This window comes from Chinchilla lanigera, unplaced genomic scaffold (assembly GCF_000276665.1).
Source record: "Chinchilla lanigera isolate Chin_1 unplaced genomic scaffold, ChiLan1.0 scaffold00052, whole genome shotgun sequence".
In the NCBI taxonomy this organism is placed as follows: domain Eukaryota; kingdom Metazoa; phylum Chordata; class Mammalia; order Rodentia; family Chinchillidae; genus Chinchilla; species Chinchilla lanigera.
Genome location: NW_004955453.1, coordinates 299,457 through 317,880, shown reverse-complemented (window position 1 = coordinate 317,880; position 18,424 = coordinate 299,457). Strand labels below are relative to the sequence as shown.

Sequence of the window (18,424 nt, the reverse complement as noted above, 5' to 3'; positions counted from 1 at the left end):
CTTTCTTTCTTTCTTGCTAGCACCAGGGATTGAAGCCATGGCCTCAGAATGCTAAGTAAGCACTCTACCATTGAGCTCCATCTCTACCTCCTTGAATTTATTAATCTACATAGACCTATTAGTTCAGCCACCTATATTCATAAATATGAATCAATAAATTAAGTCCTGTTATCCCAACCCTGTGAATCTGAAGCAGGAGGATCACAAGTTCAAATCCAGCCTGGGTAATTTGGAGACATAGCAAGAGACCCTGTCTCAAAACAAAAAAGTAAAAAGGGCTGAAGGTGTAGCTCAGTGCAGAGACTCTGGGTTCTATTCTCAGGTCCAAAAAAATATAAAAGATATTGTGGTGGATTGACAACTGCTGGTCAACTTGTAACACCCAGCTTAACTGAATCAGCGTGGTGCTGGATGTGGGAGGCCCACCTGCGGATTGCTGCCAGCAGCATAAGAGACAGAGCTGGAGAAGAAAAAAGAGAAGCTACTGGGAGACTGTTGGGAAGCTGTAGGGAGCTGTTGGTTTTCCTGCAGCAGCTTGTCATGCTGGCTTTCCTGACGAACTCAGCTGTTCTCATTGTCGAAGGAGCTTGGGACCTTGGTGTCACTTCAAATGGCTTCGGTTCACTTTGGGGGAGCTCTGGTCCTTACTTGGAGTATTGCTTCCTGGCTCCGGAGGGGAAGATGGTGCGCTGCTCAGTCTCCTGGAGAAGCTTGTCACGTTGGCTTTCCTGATGGGAGCTCGGCTGTCCTCATTGTTGGAGGAGCTCGGGACCTCACTGTTGCTGAGGATGGCTGTGGTACTTTTCAGGGGAGCTCTGGTTCTTACCTTGAGCATTGCTGCCTGGCTCCAGTGCCCATCCCTCAGCCTGCTAGCACAGATCCTTCATCCTGCTGGCACAGACTTTCTAGCTTCTACCACTAACCTCTGGGCCTTCCCAGCACAGATCTGTGAAGCAGACCTGCATGAGACATTGTCATGGGCTCTTGGCCTCCAGTTGGACTCTTGAGAGGCACTGTTATGGGCTCTAGGTCTTCAGCTGGACTCATGCAGGACATTACCGTGGGATACAGGCCCTCAGCTGGATTCTTTGGTCTTTAGTGTGTGGACAGATTTCCTGTATTCTCTTTTGAATATCACTCCTTGGGTGACTATTATAAATAATTTATAAAATACGTGTCCTGCATTATATTGCTCCCCTTGCAAAACCCCAAACTACAACAAATACTGAGTCCTAATCCCTAAAACCTGTACATGGTACCTATGTGTAAAGAGGGTCTTTGCAGATGTGATTGCATGAGGGTTAGGAAACTGCCCTGGATTATCTGGTGCACCCTAAATGCTATTGTACGTGTCCTGTATGACAGAAGTGAGGGTCAAATGCACACACAGAGCAGGAGCAGGCAGAGTGACCGCTGAGGCAGATGGGACCCAAGCAGGGACACAGGGATACAGCCAAGGGATGCCAGCAGCCACCAGGGGCTGGAAGAGCAGGGATGGGGTCCCCCTCTAGCTCTGGCTTCTAGGGGAGCACAGCCTGCTGACACCTTGATTTCAGACTTCTGACGTCTAAGAGAGTGGGAAGAGAAATCTGCTTTAAGCTGCCAAGTTTGTGGCATGATATGATGCTGCCTGCCTCTCACAGATGACTGGGTGCAGCTCGGAGAGGCGACACCCATGGTGACTCCCAGGCTTCCCAGGGGTGGAGGCGGGAGAGAAGCAGGGCATCGGCTCCTGGCTCCATGGTTTTCCTCTCTGCCTCTCTCTCCCTTTCTTTCTTATCTCACAGGCCAGGTAATAAAATCATAGCCTGGGATGTCCTTATTGCAGTAATATGTCAGGAAGCTCTAGGATCTCTAATATATATACATGTATGTGTTATCTACTATTATATATCACATAGTACATACCTACGTTTCAGAAAGCACTTACAGAAAAAGTCACAAACACCACTAAACAAATAAATGGCAGAGGAGCTAACAGACATTCTATTTCAAAAAAAAAAAATCCAAAATGATTCTTCACCCCATTAATAAAGTTAATGCAAGTTAAAAGATCACTGAGATAGCATTTTTCTTTTATCAACAAAAATATTAAAAAGATTATAATCAATTCATTATCTAGTGCATCCATGCAACTGAATGCTAAATAATCACTAAAACATCTTTTGGAAAACATTTTCAGGGCATGGGAAAGTCACATGTTAAAGTTTTAAAAATGAAAGAAAGAATTCATAGAACTGTGATTGAAGGTGTATATGATAGTAAAGCTCTAGAAGGAAATTTATCAAAATCCTTCTCAGTAGCTAACTGTATATGCTGAAAGTGTAGGCGATTTAAATTCTGCTCCTTACACTTTGTCTTGCAAATTTTCCACACTGAGAATGCATTATTGTTAACACAGAGAAAAATACTGCATGTAAAATAACTTGAAATGTGGCTTAACCCCTTCTGGCAACGATGCGTACCCACGGGATGAGCTGCGTGTTCCGTGTTGGGCACACACATTACTTGTGGTGTGCTGTCTTTGTGTCTGATTGGAATTTGTCCTGAGGACTGATCATGTTTCATGTCCCAAGAGACAATATTTGCTTTTTATTTGGCTTTGATTGAAAAAAAGCAAGGAGAAAGTTGTTTTTTTTTTTTTATCAAAGTCAATCAGATAAATGTAATCCAATTATGAAAATAAACTCGCCCTCAACCTCGTAAGTGACTTCAAGAAGAGGAATTTTTATATCTTTGAGAATTCAATGCCATGTGCTCATGAGGCTCCCTCTGCCCAGCCCCCAGACTGTGGGGTCAGGAACACAGGGCACCGTGTCCTCCAGGGACTGGCCAGGAAACCCACGAACCCTGCAACAACGGTGCACCCCAGGGATGAGCGTGGAGTGCCCCTGGTCCTGTGGCCCCTCAGCACCGCGGTGGGCCTCAGCCCACTTCCGTCCAGCTGCCGTCTGCCGTGGTCTGGGCCAGGAGCCTTGTCCCGGCCCAGAGGGTGACAAAGGGGTCACATTCAACTACTTCCCTGAGATGCAGGTGTTGGAAAAATGTAAAATGGACCCAAATTGATTACCTTTCTTTTCCCTCAAATAGATTTTTTAAATGAGGTTTTCCTTATAAAAATAATACTTATTGAAACAAAAGCCTTCCCCGTACTGAAGAATGTAAAGTAAACCGTGACCCCCCCCTCCTGTCCCCGGGGTGGTCAGTTCCCGCTGCTTCCTAGCGCATTCCTCAAGACGTCTGGGGATCTGTGCACACACGTGTGTAATAAGTTAAAGGTGCTTGCGAGTACATGCCCCCCCTTTATCTGCAGTTCTCTTTTCTGCGGTTTTAGTTTTAAGCACTTGCTGTCCGCTGCAGCCGGAAAATATGAAGTGCAGAATTCCAGAAATGAGCATTTCATCACTGTGTGCTACTGGGAAGAGTGGATAAAATTCCCTGCTGCTCCATCCCCCCGGGATGTGGGTCGTCCTTGGACCCGTTCACCCGCACTGCATGCACTGCCTGCCTGTTCCTCCCGTAGTAGCCGTGTCATCAGACAGACTTTCTCAGTACGCAAGTGCTTGTGCTCAGTACACAAGTGCTTGTGCTCAGTACCCTTTACTTTACCTATAATGTCCCCAAGCTCAAGAGTAGTGATGCTGGTTATCATACCACAGTGCAGTGTTACCCTTATTCTACCTTCTTATTGTCGTTAATCTCTTTCTGTTTCTAATTTACATATTATACTTTGTGCTGTAGGTCTGTAGGCACATGGAAAAAATTTAGTACAATAGGGTCCAATACTATCTGTGATTTCCAGCAAACACTGGGGGTCCTGGAACATATCCCCCAGGTAAGGGGGACTGCTGTACACATACTTATTTGGGGCTATAATTGACCACGGTGTTTTCAGCCTTGTTTTGTCACTTAACAATATATGGGATTTAAAATGTCCATATAAAAGTAAAGAATCGTTTCATTTATAGAAACCATATTGTTGAATACCTATTCTCCGACACATGAGCAAGGAGGGGAGGTTCCTGATAACGGAGATTCATGACCACTGTGCATATGATCCCCATTAGCTATGAAAACACGGGTTTGTGGTTTATAAATTAAAGGGGTCTGTTTCTGTGACTGCAGTTGCGCAAAACCATCCCAGGAATATTTTCCCCGGACACCATCGTGGAACTGGTGGGGGACGAGAAGCCACGCCCCTGCTTGCACCACTCGCGGGCTGGCGCGACACCCGCCCCTCGGTGCCAGACAGGGGCCAGCAGGGCTGTGGTTCCGCAGGCAGACAGAGGTTACAGTGCGGAAGGAGACAGCGGCCAGCACGGGGCCCAGGCCACGCTGCCTCTGCGCAACCCCCAAAATAGGGATGATTCTTGCCCTGTCACAGGTGAGAAAACGGGTGCACAGAGTGGTTAAATGACTTGCCCAAGGCTTCACAGCACTGTTTCAGAAAGCAAGGACCCCTGTTTGGGCTCGTACCCATTCTGCAACCCTGCCTGGAGGGGAGAGTGCGGTCTTCTCAGCCCAGGAAGGAGTCGGGAGAAGCAGGAAGGAGACACTCAGGGGAGGGTTGTGGTCACTCTGAACCCAACAGGGCGGCGAGGGGTGCTGGGAAAGGGCAAAGGTGCTGGGAAAGGGAGTGAGCGGGCCCCATGGATTCCCTGGCCGTCCTCCTCCCAGGGTCTTGGGCAAAGACGGGGTGAAGGCTGGGACCCCAGCAGAAAGCTCAGAGTCACAAGGGCAGCACAGGAGTGTCGGGGCTCCAGGTCCACAAGCCAAATAAGCTCCTATGCTTTGTAACTCACCGGACTGTGGTCATGAGTTACAGCAGCAGGAATGGACGGGGCAACACCCTACCCCAAAGATTTGCAGTGGAAGCAACAAATACCAGTCACGTCACAGCTTCCGTGGGGAGGGGAGCAGATGGCTCCACTGGGTGACTCTGCCCGAGGGCATCTCTCATGGCCACCATCCATGTCCGGTGGGGGGGATCAGTGGTGTGGACAGGGCTTGGAGCCGGAAGGAGATGAGAAGTCATCACTTCTGCCAGATTCTCGTCTTCTGAGGTGAGTGCCCAGGTGTGGGTCATACCTGAGGGCTCAGCTCAGAGCCCACCCACCCCAGACAGAGGCTGTTTGATTTTTGAGAAGAAGTCTGATTTTTCTATTGCCAACATTCAATTCCCTGCTCCTGTGAGCTGACCAGCATTAGCTTTGGGCCTAAGGCGACATACAAGGCCCACTTGAGAGTTGGCTAAGTGTCTTTCCTCTCCCATGGGACTGATCAGGACAAGCTGCCCTCTGTCCTTTGCTCCTGAAGTAAAACAGACTTGGAAGCTGCTCTACCCAGGCTGCCAAAAGTGTGGCTTCAAAGGCGCGGACAATAAAGAACACCTCTCAAGCCAGCTCTTGTACGCAAAGCTAATGCCACTTAAAACTTAATTCAAGAGTGGTGGAGAAGGCCCTTGATAAGTGAGTAGCCTGGGCTTTCTTACTAGAACTCCTATCATCTCCAGGGACCTGAGAGGGGAGTGTCCAGCCCTGGGAATCTGCAGCCACCTCGAGGGTCAGGACAGAGAGGCCTGCACTGAGCACCTCCAGCAGCAGGCTGCAGGTCCCGGTGGGAAGGAGCGGTGTGACCTGCCTGCTGCCAGGTCCCTGTGCTTTCAGACAGACCTGTCTGTGACATTCTACCACTGTGGGGCTGTGTCCCCCACCCACGCTATGTGGCCTCCATGGACCCTATTTTTCCCCAAACAAGGACAAGAAAATACTTCACTAAAAAATTCATTTCTGAATTATTAGCCTTGGTGTTTCATTTTTCTAAAATGAAGCTAAGAAACCTCATGGTTGTACACTGGGTGCCTCGGTGCTTAAACACACAGGACAGGCTCGGCCAGGGGAGAGGGGACACTGAGGACCCTGCCACCCTGCCGCACAGTTGCTCCCAGTCACCTGCATTCTATGAACCAGTGCCGGATCTGGTCCTGAAGGTTCTCCTTGATGTCCGGGCCTTCGATCAGTTTCAGGTCATTCTTGATCGTAACCAGGGCTTCCCTGTAGTGCTCCTCATGCTTCATCTGCACCTCGTTCCGCAGATGGTTCACCTTCTCAGCCTGCGTTATTGTAGGGCTCACTTCATCAAAGCGTGGAGGGGGGTTCTGGAAACAGCAACAGACAGTTTGAGACGGGAAAAGTTACAGAGCTGGAGAAAATGATCAGAAGTGAACTGAGTAGGATAATATCTTCTCTGCTGGTGAGAAGAATACAAGATCGCATCTGGTAGGAGCATCTGAAGCATGGATTCACCATTGTGGGGAGGGAAGATTCCCCAGACTCAGGGGGTGCTTAGCTTGAAAAATGCACAGTGAAGGTTATAGTTTGGATCTGGAATGTCCCAAGAGGCCCCTGTGTTAAAGGGCTGACCCCCAATATGGTGTCCTTTGGAAGTGCTTGAAACTTCAGGAGGTGGGGCCTAGCGGGAGGTCTTTAGGTCATTGGGGGCGTGGCCTTGAGTGGGCTTTTGGGATCTGAGCCCCCTTTTCAATCTTCCTTGCTTCTTGGCCAGGAGGTGAGTAGTTGTGCTTCACCACAGGCTCCTGCCACTGCACTGCCTTGCCAAAAGTCAGGCCAACCAGCCACGGACTGGAACTCCAAGACTTGGCTTTTTCGTTAAGAATAAACCTTTGACTTTTAAAAGTCAGTTATCTTAGGTGTTTCATTATAGCAATAAAAAGCTAACTAACACATTATATAAACCTTAAAAAGTTCCTTCACACCACTGAAAATAAAACTTTTCTAAATCTTCTTGGTCAGTGGGAGGACAGAGAGTACACAGGAAGGAAGTATTTGGAGCAAAACCTGGTGAAGAGAGTCGGGGTGCGCTGATTTTGAGACAACACCACCAAAATCAAATCCGAAAACATTTGCCTACTGCGATAGACCCCCAGCAAGGAAAACTCTACAGCTGCATCCAGGCGTCTACTCTGCAATTGCACCTGATCATCGTCTGAAGGCTCTCCCTCGAAACCCAGCCACCAACAGGTCCACAGGGGGCTGGCTGTGAAGTGCCCACTACACGCTGAGCCATGGCTCGGTGCGGTATGAGAAAAAAACAAACCCACTTAAGACATAAATCCTATCTCCAAATCTCCAGAGAAATGAAAGTGGAGGGTAATGGTAGGGACCAAGATAACTAATCAATGCCTGAGGGGATGGATGGAAGGAGGAAAGGGAGTGGAGAAGGAAGATAAGTCTCGGTTTATGGTGTCTGGAATCATGGCTGCAAGGGCTGAAGGACAGCTCTCCTCATAGATGAAGATCCTGAGCTCGTGCCGTGCTGGCTGCTGTGACAGCTGTCATCGTGCCAGGCTGTGCCAGCAGCCTAGGGGGCAACACCCAGGAAGGCCAGGGGCTGTGGTTAAAGAGGCTTTGGGGATATGAGAACAAAATTAAAGTGCATTTCAGAAGGTGTGAAACAAGAAAGTGACAACATTCAAGGCTTAACAAAAGACATTAGCGAAACTACAAATTTAAACCAATTACTCGGAAAGGAACAGAGTAGGGATTCAGTTCGTGTCGTGCACTGACGTAAATTCCAAGCAGATCAAAGGTGGAGTGAACAAGTGTGTACCCGCAGACCCGCGCACCCTGACTCTGGGGCACCCTGCAGTCTCTGCAGGGGGAGGGATGGTGCCATACGGACGCGATGAGAATTCACACCCTAGGCCAGAGCCACATCAAACAAGAAAGGGAAATCATGCGTGTAATACTTAACAAACATACACACTGACATTTTAAGAAAATAAGATGATTTTCTAAGTTTAGTATAATGAAAGGAGGAAAAAACCTAACATACTTGAAAAGTGAATGCAGAATGAGGATTATAAAATCACTTTAAAGAATAATGTTAGGACAAAGTGATTTAAATAACCTCACTATTCAGATGCTCAAAGACATGATCTTTTATTTTCACAGGATTTCACTGCGTAGTCCAGGCTGGTCTTGAACTCACTGTGTAGCCCAGGCTGACCTCAAGCTCACGGCGATCCTCTTGCCTCAGCTTCTCACGTGCTGAGATTACAGGCATGTGCCATCACACCCGACTTTTCCTTGTGTTATGTGTTTTGTGTCAAAATCAAGTGAAGAAATTTGTCTTATTTAATCACTTATGAGAAAATCCAATCTTTATACCTTCCAGAGATGGTTTTTGCTCTTAGTGTTTACATTTTAAATGTATGAAATAGAAATTGGTAATTCAGACTTTGATAGACTTTCCCAATGCCTGCTTTAAACTCAACTGCTTTTATGAAGATGTTAAAATGGATCTATGCCTCAAATGTCTCAGCCTCTGAAGAAGGTGTAACACGGAAGTCTTGAACTGATTTCACGATTCTCCGCGGATGGAACGGAATCCTCCATGAATTCCATGATGGTCCTCGCACCCCCGGTAACATTGGTCCTGGTGTCATTTGTTCATTTCCTTCATAGATGCACACAGCTGTATCGGAGCTGGGTCTTTCTCCTTTCATCCCCCAAATGAAAGACGAGTAGGTGACCAATCTGTGTCCTGTCCATAGCTCTGTAAGAGGTGTTCAGCAAACTTCCTAACACTTCCCTGAGCTATGCATGAGGTGGAAAATGTTCAGCTCTCTGTGGAGTGCCCTGTTCACCACGGGCAAGGCTCTGGGGGCGATGTCCCTGTCCCACAAGCTCCTATCCTACTTCTTCTAGTTGATGTTCACGCCCTTTAGCAGTGAGGGCATGAGGCACCCACCGAACAGATGCGTGAAGGGAGGCTCAGGGTGGATGTCTTTCTGAGTCATCCTGTGGTTAGCGAGGTTTCCGGTTCTGTGGGTCCCTTGTCTACTGTGTCACCATGCTGCGCCATTAATACGCATGTGCTCAGCCATGCTTCTTGATGTGGGCCTTCTCCACAAAATCACACCGGGGTCACTTGTAGCTTCCTCCTCTAGCTGTTTTTGAATTTAAAGGTTATAACATCTTTAAGTCCCGCGTTGATGAGCAGCATCTCCTCCGGGCTAATACATCTTCTCCTCTTTAGCAACTTTGGTCACATGGAATTCAGATTTGTTAACTCACCACATACCCAGCAGCTCATTTAAAAATAAATTGCAAATATTAAGGGCGGCTAGAGAACACGAAAATATACTATAGACTGAAGTATATCAGCTGTAGAATAATGCATCTTAATGAAGGCTTCCCATGTGAATAAACCATTATATTTACAAGCTTTCCACTGTTAATGACCCAGAACAGGATAACGAAACCTACATTTGTAGCGAGGTCCTCTGTCAGCAAAAATATACATATTAATAATTGATGTTGCTGTGAAAATAGGACATCAGATGACGGGCTCCAAGTTTGTGGGCAAATAGGACGACACAGTCCATTAACTTAAATGCTTATCTAATGTTTGATGGGCTTTGTCTTTAAAAATCCTTGTTCAAATTAGTGGGAGAAAATGGACATTAGTCCAAATGGGAGTCTGTTCCATTTATCAGTCCCAAATATACTTGCAAGTAAGAGGCTGAATGCTGGCAGTTTTCTAGAGGAGCTCCCGGAAGGGGGGCGGCTGTCCTCCGACAAAGCCACAGCAGCCAGGGAAAGGGACATGTGGGTCCCAGGCACATGGAGCCCCGGGCTTCGGCCCGATTCGGCCCTGGGGACACCTCATGCTGCTCGGCGGCCACACCTCCACCGGTGCAGGTCAAGGCCGCACTCAGAGGACTGTGGTGCTGCTCGGTTGACGGAAATCAGGCACTTTATTCAGCACTGTGTTTTGGGGTCCACGTCGCACATGTGCATCTGGGTTTCTCCGGTCCACCCACTGCTACCACAGCTGGCGGGAGAGCTGGAGACTTCTCCCTGCCACAGGACGTCAGGCCAAATGTTTCTGGTAGAATCCACTATTTTAGCAAGTACAAAACTCTTAAAGAATAAAAAAGTGCTCTAGCCTACGAAGCCTGAGTCCTTCAGAAAGGCTTTTAGTATTTAGACAATTCACTTAGAAAGCACAATGGACCAGTGCCTCGTCGAGCTTGGGATTGGGCAGTGGTGGAGGTTTTCTCTGCTACCTCTGCTTTCTTTACAGATGCTTTGAGATAAACACTTCCAGGCACTGATGGTTTGCCAGGTGCAATTTTAAGTGGTTTACAAGGGTTAACTCATTTATTCCTCATCATAGCCTTTCAGGGTAGGTGGCATGATTAGATTTATTTTCTATATGAGGACATAGAGGCACAGAGAGGTCAGAGAACTTTCCCAGAGCCACACAGCGGGGCAGTGACAGGCTGGGGTTGGGCCCAAAGCATCGCTTTGTGGTGTCTTTGTTCTCAGTCTCTGTGCTTTGCTGCCTCTTCTCGAGGATGGTTTTGTGTGGCTTAAACTACTTTGTCTGAAAATGATTTCTCACAGGTGCCCCGATCAGGCTTTTTAAAAAGTGCGGTTGTAATTTCCGTAGCTATTGCTGAGCCGCTGTGCACAGTGTACGGTCCCCTCCAAGTATACCATAGACCCGTGCTCCTGCACCTTGCTCTCACGGTGACATTGGTTTTTTAAAATCTTTTCTAACTTAAATAGTTATTTATTTCTTTATTTGGTTTTTGGAAACAGTGGCCTCGAATTCATGCCACTCCTCCTGCCTCAGCCTCCCGAGTTGCTGGGATTACAGGCATAGCCTACCACGCCCAGTTTAAATAGGTTTTTAAAAATGGGAATTTAACAAGCACTTTTGGAATTATGAAAGATGGGAGCATCTAAACCCATATTGTAAGGTACTTGAAAAAAAAAATAAGGGCAAACACCTAGGGCTCGCTATGTGCACAGGTGCTGTATTAAATGCTTTATGGGTGGTGATTTCTTTAATACCGAGCGCAAAGCTGAGGCGCTAGTACCATCTGCAGGTTGTAGGCACAGCGTAGAAACTGCTGCTGCGGAGACCGGTGGAGGCAGTGCCCCGGTCCACACAGCCTGTCACGGGATGGACACTGAACCTCGCGGAGGTTCCAGGGTCCCTGGCCTTGGTGTCTCCACTTGCTGCACGCAGGGACTTTGCAAAGGACCCTCAGGGAGGGGAACAGAGGCAGGAGTCCCATGCTACACTGCAGACACGGGAGTCCCGGGGCCAGAGGACAAAGAGGAGCGCAAGGAAGAGGACTCTGTCAGCCTCCCATCATCAGCAGATGGAAGGCAAGAAAGAGGCAGGAAAATAAAATAATAAGAAAAAGATACAATGAAAGTAAGAATAAGAAAAAGAACTGAAGTCCAGCTACAGGTTTCCAGAGAACTAGACTGTAAAAGTAGATTTAATAGAAAAGAAGATGGCGACTTTCTTTATTCTAATCAATGCCTTTGAAAGTGGATGTTTGAGATTCCAGAGATCCTTCAGGGTGACTGACTCGGATTTCAACCCCTGCCTAGGGTGTCTGCCACCTTCTACATGCGTCTGTGCCAGGAGGGAATGCTTGTCGTGACCACCATTGTTTTCCTGGTGCCAGCAGGTGGCCGCACCCGTCACCATGGACATCTCCAGTTTGTTCTCCGTGCTGGATTAGGTAACTGTAGCTCAAACTCACCCTCCTGGGCTTTTCTACACCACCCTTTCAACAGACGTATCTCCAGCTCATGGATTTAGCAGTGTATGGCAGAAAGCACGAAGGGATTTTATATTTTGAAACTGGTTGTACACATATTTTTAGGCAAGAACTTATTTTGAAACATTTGTGTTTTATTACATACAAAAGCTGTACGGTCTGATGGTTTTCCATTGCGGGAGACATTCGGTCACTGGGAGAGTGAATTATCATTTTCCAAGGTGACACAGCCACCGGTCCTGGAAGGTGCATCCCATCTCTCGCCCCAGGCTTGGCCTTTACCTACCGTCTTGCCCGAAGTCTACCAGCCGCTCTGTGACATGGGCAGCACTGCCCCACCTCACACGAGAGGAAACTGAGGTGTCCTTTAGGGTCCCTTCACTGCCTCAGGGTGGAGCAGGGCTTTGAACCAGCATCTGCCTGCCTCTAAGTACACATACCCAACCGCCAGCCCCAGGTCCCCAGATGGCCACCCCAGGAGCCAGGTTCTCAGCAGCACCCACTGGAGGCAGCCCCTGCGGGTTGGTGCAGGGAGATGCGCTCTCTCTGCGGCATGCTGCCTTCCCCAGGATACTTAGGGGACAGCTCTTCTGCAGCCAAAGGACCTGACAGAACACAAACAGTGCAAAACAAAACCCCACAAGTTGTGGCAAATTCATTTCTTGAAGATTGAGAATCAATTAAATTTTTGGGAAACAATCAAATGTCACTTAGAAGCTGGGTGTGGTGGCCCAGCTGAGATTCTGTAATCTCAGCAGTCAAGGAGGCTGAGGCAGGACTGTAAGTTAAAGCCCAGAGAGGGAAATTCGGTGATTTAGTGAGAACCTGTTTTAAAAAACAGAGAAAGGGCTGGGGATGTTGCACTGAGTTCAATACTGTAAGAAGAGTACAAGAATGGAAGGAAGGAAGGAAAGAGGGAGGGAGGGAAGGACAGAGGGAGCAAGGGAGCATGGGAGGGACAGTCATTTAGAGCCAAACATGAAGAGTAACACATATGACCTGGCCTATGCAGTTCTGGTTGAAATTCAAGTGTGACCACGAAAGAACATTTCATTTAGATCCTCTGCCCATGTGTCACTGACAGCTGTCCCCAAGAAGGAGCCCAGGGACACCATGGCAGCAGCGCAGAGCTCGCCACATGGGCCTCCCGGTGAGCTCCTGGCACCAGGGCGCCTCCACCGGTACTGGGGGTTCTTTGTTCATAAGAAAGAAGGTTAATTTATTGGCCAAAAAGCAATCTAGAATATAGCTTGTTTCATGGTAGATTCTGAAAGCGAGCAGGGTTTTATGGTGCTTTTAGCAGCCAGCCGAGGCATGTAGGAGTGACAGGTCTCCCTCTTTAATAAGTGTCCCCCAGAGTTCTTCATTAGAATGCAAACACTGATCGCTTCGGAGGAACATAAAATACATGATGGTCATGACTGTTGGGCAAATTGCTTCGAAGGGGTCCAGAGAATGAGATGTATCACATTCATTAAGTTTCTTTCTTCCCGATCCACTCCATTGGCTCTGCCAATTAAAATAACTGCACATGGTTTTTTTTAGGGCACTATTTATTTCCCTTTGTAGATTTTAGAATATAAATATTTAAAACAGTGCTATCCAAAAAAGTCATTTATGTGACAATGGTAAAAGAAACATTATGGCAGGCATTGAATGCGTAGTACAATGCTGCCCCTTGCTCTAATTTTGGTTTCTGTGACTAAATCACCACTCCTGAAAATGCGCCAAGAGTCTCATAAAGATACAGATACAGTTTTGATCAGATAAGTCAATGGTTTTTACATTGGCCTGATGGGATAAAATGAACTAATGAAAAAATGAAATTTTAAAGGGAGCAGGCAATATCTTAATCAGTGATATAGTGGAAAATCTATGCAATTGAAAACATGTCTTAGATTAGGGGTAATGGATTTTTTATGGTCTTCAGCGAGTGCACACCAGATAACATTCTTTTAAAAATTGAATCCATATATTTCTGAATGGTGTAAAATTTCAATAGAACATGTAATATCTAGAGCACACATACTTCGGGAAAAATCCTATCTAAGAAAGTCACATGGGCGCTGGACAGACAGCTTTTCCTTCTCTTCATGCCATCCAAACTCTATTGCTAAAAAACTGTAACAACTTTCATTTCAGCTGAGCACATGTAAATGACAAAGTAAAACTGAGGAGTTAAAAACATGAAAACAGGTTGTTTTATCTTTCCATGGTGTTGGTTATTAACACTTTAGTATAAAAACAGCAGTGTCAGGCACTGCCTGAGCTGCTGCCTGGTGGTTCCTTGGAGCTGCTCGGTGAATGCAGGCTGAGTTGCACTACATGGAAACTTACTTAAATGAGTGGTGTTGAGTCAAAACTGTTGCTCATGCTAAATTTCACATCAAATTTGGAATACCTGGGATTTAATCTTGTTTTTGGAGTAGACACTGAGACATAGACATGTTTTTGCCATTAACACTCTTTCCACTTAGCTCTCAAGGGTGTGGAGTGAGAAAGGAGGTCATATCATTACTTATCTGCCTCTTCACACAGATGAAGCAATTTAGAGATTTTTAGGGGAAAAGTGGTAATATACTGCTGTCATTTGCTTTTACTGTTAAAAGGTATATTTCTAATTAACAAAGTAAAATCTGCCCATTATAGAAAACACCAACAAAAAAATACATCTTTCAGAGTTTGCCCATTAAAACATGAGCTCTGTTCAAGCTTGGCATCGCTCTTTCTTTTTTGAATATGCTTAGTTGGATTCATTCACTTAGTGATTATACTTAGTTGGAATATATCTGTATCTCTTAAATTTGCACATTATTAAAAATTAGTTATGAGCACATTCTGACCATAAATTATTTAACTACATACCCACTGTAACACTGGGATGGTTATTTTCCATTTTTTTTTTACCATTAATTATATCTAGTGCATACACATGAGGAATACCTATATACACAAACTTCTGTTTCTGATGATTCACTAAAATGGAAGCAGAGGTCGAAGGTGAAGATCATAATATTTTAAGGATCTTTCTGCATCTTGCCGACTCATTTTCAGAAAGGTTGACTCAATTTAACTCATCTCCTGTTGAATAAGTATCTTATCACACCCTGTCAATAATTATATTTTCAATTCTTCTTAGTTTTGCTAATAAGACAGGTACAACTTACTCTATTGCACCAATTTTGAGATGCACATTTCTCACAGTTTAATGCAACCTAAATTAGGGATGGGATGTATTACAACCAAGGGCGTGCTTTGATTTATTTAGAAGCACCTTTTTTCTTAATGGTGCTTACCAGTAATGACACACGTCACAATAACTGGCATCTTAGGAGTCCATGAGAGACAGCAGTCTCTTATTTAATTTTTACCTTGCATTTTCTGACCAGTAGCAAATAGCCAAGATTTATGTAGAACCCTATCAACACACATTTTAATGCTCCAATAAAACTATAAAAATTTTAAAATTGTGGTTAAAGAAACCCCACACAACATAAAATTTGCCATCCTAACCATTTTTTCACATGCAGTTAACTAGTGTTTGCTGTGTTCACATTGTCATGTGACTGATCGCTAGAACCCTGTCACCCTGCTAAGCAGACTCTGTCTGCATCAAACAGTAACTCCTGATTCTTCCTCTCGGGGCCTGGCAACCGACACTACTTCCTGTTTCTATGGGTCCGACTACACGGAAAAAATGTTTAGCATCTCTGACCAGGACAGAAACGCAAATTAAAACAGCACTGAGATTTATCTTACTCCAGAAAGAATGGCCATCATGGAGAAATCAGATAATAACAAATGCGGAAGAGGCTTGCGGGGGAAAAGGAACCCTTTTACATTGGTGGGAGTGTAAACTAGCACAGCCACAATGGAAATCAGTATGGATGGTGACTCTTCAAAAAATTATAACTAGAGACCTGTTCAACCCAGCTATTCTCCTTCTAGGTGTCTTCCTGAAAGAGTTAAAGAGATCCTATTACAGTGATCCATGCACACCCATGTGTATAGCGGTACTACTCAGAATAGCCATATCTGGGAAGCAGCCTGTATGTCCATCAATGGACGAATGGATAAAGGTGGTATTTATACACAGTGGAGGACTACTCTGCCTTAAGCAAAGATACATTTGTGTCATTTTTAGAGAAATAGATGTGACTTGAGACATCGTGTTAAGTGAAATAACTCAGATACACAAGTTTAAATATCACATGGTTTCTCTTATATGAGAAACCCCAAGTATAAATAATTTAAAGAGCAAAATAAAAGACAGATAAGAGGAAAAAGGGAGAGAAATCTTTTGCAGATGGGAAGGAGATCAAGAGATGGGGGAGGAGAGGATGAGGACATAAGAAGAATGGAGGGGTGCTATGTACAAGTGCCAACTCCCCATGATGAATCTAATCATTATATACTACAAATATGTAGATAAAAGTGTAAAAAACTTTCCAGAACACTTGGCTTGCAGGGCCATGAGATCTGGCACCAAATACGTGCAGGCTTGTCCTGTGAATGGACTGTGATGCATTTGGAGGAGGGCTGCCCTGGCGCCAGGGGCTCCCTATGCCAGCAGGAGGTGTGTGGGGACCAGCAGCCCTCCTCAGGGCCTTGTGCTCCAGGTGTGTACACTGCAGGTGAATCCGCCGCTGCTGACAGACCCTGGAACTGTCCCCTTTGCACGTGGCCTTCTGGACCTCACCTCTGCTGGAATCCCCTCCCTAAGGGTGAGTGGACCTTCTAACCTGCTTCCAACCCACACCACAGGGCAGAGGGGATGGGACGGCACTTCATGTGGGTCAACAAGACTGTAAGCTTCCCTGCTCCCCTGCTGGCTTCCCCAAAGCCCCTGGCCACTGGAGAGGGCCCTCGCCTCATTGGCTAACAGCTGGCAAGGAAATGAGGCCCCTGGTCTGGCAACCCCTGGGGAGCTGAGTCCCGCTAACGGCCACACGAGCTTGGACAAAGATCCTTCCCAGCCAAGTATCAGATGAGATCAGCCCAGCCCACATCACCAGGGCAGCCTTGTGAGCCCCAGCAAGAGAACCCAGCTAGACCACAGAACTGTGAGAAGACAGATGGGTATTGCATAAGCTGCTGTTTGCGGTGACACTGATATATGGCAATAGAGAACTTGTATACCTGGCCAGCTCTATGATTAGTAATCACCATGGAGACATCCCCATGCACTATTGATCCAGACTTATCAACAAAACCCATGCTCAAGACCATGAGAGAAGGGTGCACCGCTGGCATCTGCCATGCTGGGAGCTCCCTGTCCCTGCGTGCGGATCTGGGAAGGGTGCAGTACTGATTCTCCAGGTCCCCAGCCCCTCTGCGGCTGGCTTCTTTCGACTCAGGGGCCCTTGTGACTTCAAGTCACCCAATTTGCTTCCTTTCTTCCTTTAAAACCCTCCAGAGAAGACACACATCTTAATGGCATCACTGCCTTGAAGAAGCCAGACCCTGCCCGCAGGGAAACTTACCATTCCCAGGAACACCATCTCCTCTTCTCTCTCTCTCTCCGTTTTCTTGCACTGATGGAAACCTCGCCAAACCTGAAATCGAACACAGGGCTGCTTGCTGACCACACAAAGCGAGCGTGGCAGCACAGTTTCTTGCATATAAACGGCACCTGCCATCTGCCCCACTGACCACAAACTCCAGGCTGGGCACAAAGGTGTTGACAGAATTTTTTTTTTCTGCTGTAATCACAGGAAAAAAAAATTTTTTTTAAAGAAAGGATGACTTAGAACTGACCTCTATCTTTCATGCAGGAAGTCCCCTACCTGGGTTTCCTCAAGAGAAACATTAGTAGGCAGGAGAGAGGCTAGATCTAAGGGTGCCTCTTCGTGGTTGTAGAAGAAAAATTTCCAAAGTAATGTGGGGAAACAGTCTAAGAATTATGTATTCCAAGCTTTTAACTCAGATGCTAATATATCCCCTTGGAAACATGGAAGAAAATAATCTTTTATCTGTCTTTCCTACCTCTTTCATTCCCAATCAGACATTATTAGGGGCAGAATTCTGACCCTCCAGCTCTATTTTCTGTCCTTATACTTACTTTCTTTCATCCTAATTCTTTTTTTGGGGGTTGGGGAGAGAGTATTTTTCACTTTTTGAAACAGTATTACACTGTTCTACTTTGGTTGCTCAGGAAACATTACTACAGCTTTCAAAACAAGAAACAATCTGGTGAGTGTCACGTTCCACAGAGGACCGTATGAAGAGGTGACAGTGAGTCTATGAGATGTTACCTGCGTTGGAATGAGACAACATCTTCATCATCCCAAAGGTAACTGAAGATACAGTGTGGTGAAAAGGCACAGCATGTACCAGATTAACCGAACATTAAGGTTAAGCCTAGGGTCTGTTTAACATGTTCAATACACAGACCTAGATCTGTATGTGAGAAAATTTATGTATCACCAAGTCAAAATCGTAATAAAACACTAAATACCTCCACGACTCTTTTTTTTTTTTTTTTTTTTTTTGTCTTTTTGAGACAGGGTATCACTATGCAGTTTGGGCTGGTCTTAAACTCACTTTGTAGCCCAGGCTGGTCTCAAACACACAATGATCCTCCTGCCTCAGCCTCCCCAGTGCTGGGATCACAGGTGTGCGCCACCGCAACCAGCTGGCACCTCTGTCTGGCTGTGCGGGCAGCATCTGGTCCACTCTTCTTGCCACTGCTTTCCCTTCCCCACTCCTCCCTTTACAAACCCAACCAGGAGCCCGGAAACCCCAGTGTTCCAGGAAGTTGGGGCAGGAGGATTACAAATCTAAACTCTCAGTGCTGGGTGTGGTGGTGCATGC

General features: G+C 46.2%; 1 protein-coding gene across 5 annotated transcripts in view; it reads right to left on the bottom strand.

The window, feature by feature from the left end:
• Nucleotides 1-18,424, bottom strand: part of Iqca1 (IQ motif containing with AAA domain 1) — a 134,115-nt gene that overhangs the window by 98,835 nt on the left and 16,856 nt on the right. For all 5 annotated transcript variants that reach the window (XM_005395314.2, XM_013519968.1, XM_013519966.1 and 2 more), the window contains exons 5-6: nt 17,095-17,166; nt 5,952-6,157 (exon numbers count right to left, since the gene is read on the bottom strand). In XM_005395314.2, coding sequence (XP_005395371.1) covers nt 5,952-6,157; nt 17,095-17,166 — 278 coding nt within the window. The remainder of the gene's footprint in view (nt 1-5,951; nt 6,158-17,094; nt 17,167-18,424) is intronic.